We start from the raw sequence: 8,481 nt of genomic DNA on the forward strand, positions 1-8,481 counted from the left end.
GCCTCAGACGAACACGATGAAATACAAACAGATTCAAACTAGATCAGAACAGAGAGAGTCGTTCAGATGATTCCATCTGATTCGTCCTCGCTCCTCCTCGAGGCTCCGCCCACATGACCACCCGTCTCCTGCAGTGGAGCTGACGGATGGGTGGAGGGATGTCGGGGGGCACGGCCCAGTTTCCTGCTCCTCCCCTGAGTCTGTAAAAACGCTTTTCAGGGATTTCCTCCTTCATTTGGGGGCAGTGAAACACACACACAGACACACACACAGACACACACACAGACACACACACACACACAGGAGCCGGAATCAGGAAGCTGGTGCAGCACGAAAGATAAAAACACAACAACATCTCACAAAGCTCTGTTCAAAACTGACAGGCTGGAGTCTGATTTCAACACACACACACATGCACGCACACACACACACACACACACACACACACACACACGTACACACACACACTCACGCAGGTACGCACGCACAAACCTTAAATTAAACCGAATCTTTAAATGTGATGGGGGGTACTTGTTTTTTTGTCCCCACAAAGAAAAGTCCTCATAATGTGAGTGCGGTCCCCACAACATCAGTAAAACCTGTACAGACCCCACACACACAAGCACACACACTTTTGTAGTTTTGCTGCACATGATTAAAACGTGACAGACACACAATAGAATAAAAACAAGTGACAATTTATCTGCAAAACGTTGGTGCCTGAGATTCCGTTAATCACATCTGAAGTTTCTATTGTGAACTTGTTACTTTCTGTCGTTTGCAAACTTTGTTCAACCTCATGAAACCGTTTTTGTACAGCACAGAAGTTTTTATGATTAACGCTTTAAATTACTGTCACATCCTCTCTGCTCCATTATCATGTAAATACTGTAAAGACGAGTCAAGCTGTTGTTTAAATGCTCCGAACACAATGAACAAGGTCACAACGTAATGTGAAATTCAGAGGTGAACACACAGATCGATGAAAACAGAAAGAAGGAGAAGCCAAAGAGCCGCTGCCTGTCGAGCCTGAGCTCGGGTTGAAGAGTCGGACACGAGTTTCACATCGTGAACAAACACACAGGGAGGGTCGACTCCTCTGGTGAGAGAAAACCATAAAGTGGATCAACACAACCAGCTCAGAACAACCAGAGCATATCTCAACATCTGGAGCGCAACACGAGGTCACTGTGGTTTGATGCTCTTCATATTTAACTGAGCAGAGCCCGCCGCACAGGGGTTAAACACACACAGACACACACACACACACACACACACACACACACACATACCTCACACACACACACACACACATACACATACCACACGCGAGATATCGTCAACAAGATGGTATGAACTGTGAGAGTGGCAGAGCAACGAGGGTTCAGAGGAAGAGGAGGGTCAAACAGTTCTGGGAAACAAATGTGTGTGTGTGTGTCTGTCTGTGTGTGTGTGTGTGTGTGTGTGTGTGTGTGTGTGTGTGTGTGTGTGTGTATGTGTGTGTGTTTGTGTGTGTCTGTGTGTGTGTGTGTGTGTGTGTTTGTGTGTGTCTGTGTGTGTGTCTGTGTGTGTGTGTATGAGGGGTTTTTTGTCAGCGGGATGTCCAGGGAATAAACAACAGGTGTAATTTAATTTGAAGTTTCAAGATGGAACAGGAAGTGAAATACAAGAGTTTTGGTTTCTGTGCGCTTGTTAAACAACTGCTCTCGGTTTCACCTCATAAATCAATAATCAATAGGAAAGATCCCACGCTTCAATAAAGAGACGGAATAAAAACACAAATCAGGGGAAATTTACAGGTCGAAGAAACAACTGCACAAACACAGACGAGGCCTAAACCACAACACAATCACAAATGAAACACAATCAAAAGAAACAATATTTACTAATGAATAAATATATTTGTTCTATTTTTCCGCCCTTTTATAAACCAGGTGATAAAATCCTGGTTCTGAGCATTTGATTTGATTTCAGGTTGATTTGGATTCGAGGTCGTGACCCCGATTTCTTTCTCTTGTTAAAAAGGAACAAACGTACGTGGAATCAAAACGTGATCGTTAATTAAGAATCCTATGAAACAGTTTATTAGATACACAAATTGCTTTCTGGTGTGTGTGTGTGTGTGTGTGTGTGTGTGTGTGTGTGTGTGCCCACAGGTACGGGGCACAGCGAGGTCACACTGAGCTGCTTCATGGGACGCAGTTGGTGAAGGTTTGTTTTTCAGAGTCTGATCCTCAGATCTCGACTTCAGAGACAAGAGGACGACTTCAGGACATGAGGGACACTTCAAACAGCTCAGGTAAGATCACTGACAGTCTGTGGTTCAACTTTAATGTCTATTGTTTGATATTAAGCGTAATTAAGTGTTAGGATGCATATGCAGCAAAAGAAACAACATTAATACAAGAACAATTTAAATGTGAGACATTTTTCAATGGATAAAGAATTTCTACAAATTTAATTCCCACGTTAAAGATTTAAAGTGTTAATTTTACATTTGCACACACAGGAGTGAGTTAATATTCAGATATTAGAGCATTAGAGAAAGTGACATGCGCTCTTAGTGTCGGCAGCTGAATGAGAAAAGTTGATGTTTGTGGTTCTTCACGAATCAAATCAAAACCTTCAGATGAGTCAAATTGTGATTTTGTGCAGAGACGAGAAATTTATTACGTCCGATTCGTTTCACTGCAGCAAAATGTAAATGTTGATTTAAAATGGAATCAAATATATTTTGTAGAGATTCTGTCGGAAATAAAACTGTTAAATTAAATAAGTCACATGTGATGTAGTTTATGTTGAATCTCAAACCCACACACAAAGACACACGCAAAGACACACACAAACAGACACGGACGCACACACAGACACGCACACACTCTGTCAGGGAGTCTTCTGATAATGTATTGTAATTTGCAGTTGAATTTTTTTTTAACACATTCTACATTTTTATCAGATCTTATTTATATTTTAAAAACACATATATTATATATTTTATATATTTTTTATTTTGACTCAAGCTGAGTCTAAGATGAGAATCTTTAGGTTGTTGATGTGGTCACCTGTAACAGTTAGAAATTATAATTAACTTGATGAGTCATGAACGCTTCACATCCGTGGCTCAGACGTGTGAAAAGTTTTTTCTAAAAGTTTGTGGATAAATTGAGACATAAAAGAAAAGATCGTTGAACTTGAAAACGGCAAAAAAAGTCTGAATCCTCTTTGAGCTAATTAAGGTAAAAAATATCTTGTGTTGGTGAAAAATGTTTCACAATTTAATTGATCCTCACACTCTTTGCGTGTGTGTGTATAAAACCTTTTGCAGATCTAGAAATATTGTGTTTGTGTGAAATTCAAATTTGTGCGGGAGTATTTGAAGCAACGAGATCTCACAAATGATTTGTACAAAAAAAAGCATTAAATTATTTAAAGTTTCTAATATTACTAGTAACAACAAATATATTAAATGGTATTTTTTATGTTGAATCTATTTGTCAAAGCTCTTTTTAACTTATTTTAAATTCAAGCTAGAAAAACACGTTCATTTAGGTCGAAGGTAAAACTCGTACTTTTTTTTGCCGTTTTTATCTGCATTTAAACACTCTTCAATTTTAACATATAGAATCCCAAAATAAATAGTATAAAATGTATAAAATAAAAATTTGAAAGAATAAATAAATGACATTAAAAATGTATTTCAGTCGGTGTCACGTCTCGCTGTTTGTCCTGTTCCTGCTTCTGAGAACCAGTTATAACCGACTCTTTACAAACTTTACAAACAATCATCAGAAAAGTAGCTCAGAGCTCATGAATATCAGTCGTCTAAGTACATTTAATTTCTTTCATCAAGATCCACAAATTATTCTCTCAGAAATCAATGAATATTTAAAAAATAAAACATCCGACCTCTGAATATTAAAGAGAGAGAAAACTTCCTGGATCCAAACCGAACTTTCTCGACTCACAATCATCATCGTTTCATAAAAAACCTGTTCAGTTGATTTAGTGAAATCTTTCTCACAAACACACAAACACACAAACAGACAAAAGGAACAAACACAACTAAACCTCGTCCTCACTCTTACCTTCGGGTGAAACTCCTCCACCGTCGCATCAGGAGAAATGAGAAGATGCAAAGTTAAGAGTGAATTTAAAGTCCTGAGCAGAGACACACAGAGACACACAGACACACACAGAGACACACAGAGACAGACAGAGACACACAGAGACACACAGACACACACAGAGACACACAGAGACACACAGAGACACACAGAGACAGACAGAGACACACAGACACACACAGAGACAGACAGAGACACACAGAGACACAGAGACACACAGAGACACACAGAGACAGGCAGAGACCAGTGGATTTGATCTGACAGATGTGGGAACTGATAATGAAGGCAGTTGACACGCGACTCTGACTGATCTGTGGACCTCGACTCTGCCCACGGTTCCCCCCCCCGTGCCAACGACCTGATGCCAGTCTCACGCAACCTGCAGTGAAATGACTCAAGCGTCTGAGTCAGAGGAGTCAGAGGAGTCAGAGGAGGAAGAGGAAGAGGAAGAGGAGGCTGAAGCTGGGTTCATTTACACCTGAGGTTCAATTCTCACACTCGTTTGTCTCAATGTGAGAATTTAGCAGAAACCAAGAATCATGATATTGATAGAGATGCAGAAACACATGTTACAGTTTACAGTTTTTTCCTATCGTTTTAGGCAATTTACCTAAACCATGTTCACATTCCCTAAACACTTCACACAGTGAGCATACCAGTAGACCATGTGAACCAAACTGTGGTTACTTGCCCCTATGCTAAGATACAAATGCTGGCAATGACGCCTTCTTCCAAATTTCATGGATACCTGCCCCAGTCAATGTTCACTACCGGCAAAACGCTGTGGAACTACAGCATATTTTACCAATGTTTAGCTACTCTGTTCAAAACAGTGAACTTTCTGTTCAAAACCTAACTTATCAGTAATTTAGATCACTGTAGATGGAAAGATGCTGCATTTGGACAGACGAATGAAGTTACATGTTTGAATAAGAAACAATATTTAGTTTATAGTTTATTTATTTTATTTTACAGTAATTTAGATTTTTTTCCCCCTGTGCACCATAGTTCTTGGTGAATTGGCATGGAATTACTTTTTTTACGTAAAAGCAACACTACATACAATGATCTGTACAAAACACAGAGGATAAGTTTTGCAATGCAAAACACCTGGTGGTCATTTCAGCTAAAGACCTACTCAGCTAAAGACCTACTCAGGTGTTTTACATGTAATTTGTGCCTCGTTGAAAAAGGGCCTTCTTTGGCATTTGCTTTGGATTCTTTACGTAGTTGGTATAGGAAAATGGATGCAGCAAGAGCAAGAGCAAGAGGCAGAGGCAGAGGCAGAGGAAGAGGCAGAGGAAGAGGAAGAGGTGGAGGTGGAGGTGAAGGTGGAGGTGAAGGTGAAGGTGGAGGTGGAGGTGAAGGTGAAGGTGGAGGTGGAGGTGAAGGTGGAGGTGATGAACACTGTCAGCAGATACTTGGCTTGGATTGTCATACTGTAATATTACAAACTTTATAACTGTAGTCCAAAGAAGTGTTTGTCTGTGTTTTTTCTCGTTTTTTCAATGCAACACTACAGGATATCTCGGCCAAACTGGAGGACACAGCAACATTTTATATATGCAATTGGCAATGCTTCAAGATGTTAGTGTTTTTTAGGTCATAGTGTTCTGAGAGGAAACATGTGTTAAGTTATGGCAGCATTGTTTGTGGTGTGGTTGTTGTAGTGCATTTTGCACCAAAGGTTAACAGATATGCAGAGGTGTGTGTCTCTAAAGCCCACTGTGTTAAGTGATAGGGAAAAGTGACCATAGTATGGGTACATGACCGAAAACGATAGGAAAAAACTGTAACTGGTGTTGATGTGTCTCTCCAGGGATGGACGACTATGACGACCTCTTCTTGAACGACTCGTTCTGGAACTCCAGTGACAACTCCAGTTACTACGACCCGTCAGAGAACTGGTGCGAGGCTGGAGACACGGAGACCACCATCAAGATGTTCCAGACCTGCGTCTTCGGCCTCATCTTCCTGCTGGGCATGCTGGGAAACTGCCTGGTCATCGCCACCTTCGCCCTCTACCGCCGGCTGCGGCTCCGCTCCCTGACGGACGTGTTCCTGTTCCACCTGGCGCTGGCCGACCTCCTGCTGCTCCTCACGCTCCCCCTGCAGGCGGTGGACACTCACCGCGGCTGGATCTTCTCCGTGCCGCTCTGCAAGGCCACGCGAGCCTGCTACGCCGTCAACACCTACAGCGGCCTGCTGCTGCTGGCCTGCATCAGCGTGGACCGCTACCTGGTGGTGGCTCGGGCGCAGGAGATGCTCCGGCTGCGCACTCAGATCCTGAGAGGAGGGAAGATGGCGGCTCTGGGCGTGTGGGTTGTTGCCGTTCTCCTCAGTCTACCTGAGATCCTCTTCTCCGGGGTGTCGGAGCTCAGCCCTGAAGACTCGGTGCAGTACTACTGCGGCATGCAAAAGAGCGGGAAGGTCAAGATGGCCACCAACGGAGCCATCATCGTGGTCTTCTGCGTGTCCCTCCTGGTGATGGTGACGTGCTACTCGCTGATCGCCCGCGTGCTGTGGGAAGGGAACCGGCTCCGTCGAGGGAACCAGTGGCACCGGCAGCGCACCCTGAAGCTGATGGTGGCGCTGGTGCTGGTGTTCCTGCTCTTCCAGCTGCCCTACACCGTGGTGCTGTCCCGGAAGATAGCGGGGCAGTTCTGCAGCCTGCTGCTGGAGTACGTCACCTGCACCTTGGCGTACGCCCGCTGCTGCCTGAACCCCGTGCTGTACGCTCTGGTGGGCGTTCGATTCCGCAGCGACGTGCTGAGGCTGGTCCGTGACTCAGGATGCCTATGTGGCCTCTCCGTGGCGCCAAAGGCGGTGACCTCCACCTCGCCCTCGTCACCTGCTCTCACCAGGCCCTCGGTTTCCTCCCCAGCGCCGCATGAACGCTTCTCCAGCAACGAGACCCCCTCCAAGTTCCTGTTCCCAGGAAACAAATGATGTTCAGTGAAGAAGACGAAGCAGCCGACGTCCATGATGCACCGGTCACATGATCACCTGCAGGAAACATGAAGTGTTGTTACAGTACGTGAAGAACAAAGAGCTGGAGGATGAAAACAAACCATCATCCTCACGGTGATTCAGATGATTCCAGAGGAACCGAGAACTGAAACTGTATTCTCATACTGCAGGGGGCAGCAGCGAGTCATGCTTCATGTTCAGGAGACGTTTGATCATCTAATTCTGTGCGTGTGTGTGCGTTTGTGTGTGTCTGTGTGCGTGTGTGTTTGTGTGTGTTTGTGTGTGTTTCATCATCATCATCTATCTCAACCCAAACTTTGACCTGAATAAATGAAATGATCAAATATAAATTACAATGTAGAAATGAGGATGCAGGTTACACACACACAAACACACACACACACACACACACACACACACACACACACACACACACACATTTAATTTAGTTATGTAGGCTAATGTTAAAAAAGTTGAATTAAATGTTGTTTGTCTTGATGAATATTTTTTCTTGCTTCTGTTTCTTGCTTCTTCCCTTTTTACTAATAAAAGCAGATAAACATGATATGTCTCCTCTGAGTGTTATTTTATAATTCTCCTTATTTGTTTGAAGGAAACACGTTTTACATTTTACATCTTGGTCGAAGGAAACTTTTTAGATTTTAGGGAAAATGTGCAGAGAGCTGTAATGTAATGTTTTTACCACCAGGTGTCGCCCTGTTAACTAGAAAACAACAGTTTATGAGCCGATGAAAGTTTTTTTTATTGTTGTGACATAAACAGCAGGAAACAAACTTAATTTAATTTACCTTTATTTAAACCGAGTGACAGTAGAACACAGTGTGTAAAGTTCCTCAGCTGATGAGTCACACTTCATCACCTGACATCAGGTCTCAGGTCATGTGACCAGGTGTGACCAGGCGTGACCAGGTCTCAGTGTGACTCATCACTTATTAACCAGCGCTGCTTCCAGTCACATTTCAAACAGCTCAGCCACTCACACACTGTGTGAGTCACACAGTTAACTCACAACTGGGGTTTGTGGTGATGTGAGTCTGTGAAGGTGTGAGAGGTCGATGAGCTCGTTTGTTTTAACATGACTGACACTGCAGCCAGCCACCAGGGGGCAGTCAGGATGTTGGGCTTCACTTTAAGGAGCTGCCATATTGTTACAGACAACACGTCTGTTGTCCTGACGTGTTGTGTAGTCAGTGTTTGTGAAGCAGCAGGTTGTCGGTTCCGACTCCTTCACATCAACAGGATCATGTGGGGGACATTCAGGCGAGGGGCGGAGCCTGTAGAGCAGCAGGAGGCAGGACATGACGTCACATGTTAGAAACCTCATCGACACGCCCACCACACACGGTGCAGCCTGAACCTGGAGGCT

General features: G+C 43.7%; 1 protein-coding gene across 1 annotated transcript; it reads left to right on the forward strand.

Annotated features, from left to right (window-relative positions):
• The first annotated feature begins 2,181 nt into the window (after window positions 1–2,181).
• On the forward strand, window positions 2,182–7,659 carry ccr10 (chemokine (C-C motif) receptor 10). The gene is made up of 2 exons (XM_053414222.1): window positions 2,182–2,299; window positions 5,944–7,659. Exons 1-2 carry the CDS (start codon window positions 2,275–2,277, stop codon window positions 7,071–7,073), a joined length of 1,155 nt encoding a protein of 384 aa, XP_053270197.1. The 5' UTR covers window positions 2,182–2,274; the 3' UTR covers window positions 7,074–7,659.
• Window positions 7,660–8,481: the final 822 nt, after the last annotated feature.

The sequence above is a fragment of the Pleuronectes platessa genome, chromosome 21 (genome assembly GCF_947347685.1).
Source record: "Pleuronectes platessa chromosome 21, fPlePla1.1, whole genome shotgun sequence".
Lineage (NCBI taxonomy): Eukaryota > Metazoa > Chordata > Actinopteri > Pleuronectiformes > Pleuronectidae > Pleuronectes > Pleuronectes platessa.

What these genes read in the sequence shown, in the direction of transcription:
- ccr10 (XM_053414222.1), top strand. Translation starts at nt 2,275, where the DNA reads ATGAGGGACACTTCAAACAGCTCAG. An exon ending in GGACACTTCAAACAGCTCAG is followed by an intron (nt 2,300 to 5,943) that starts GTAAGATCACTG and finishes GTGTCTCTCCAG; the next exon opens with GGATGGACGACTATGACGAC.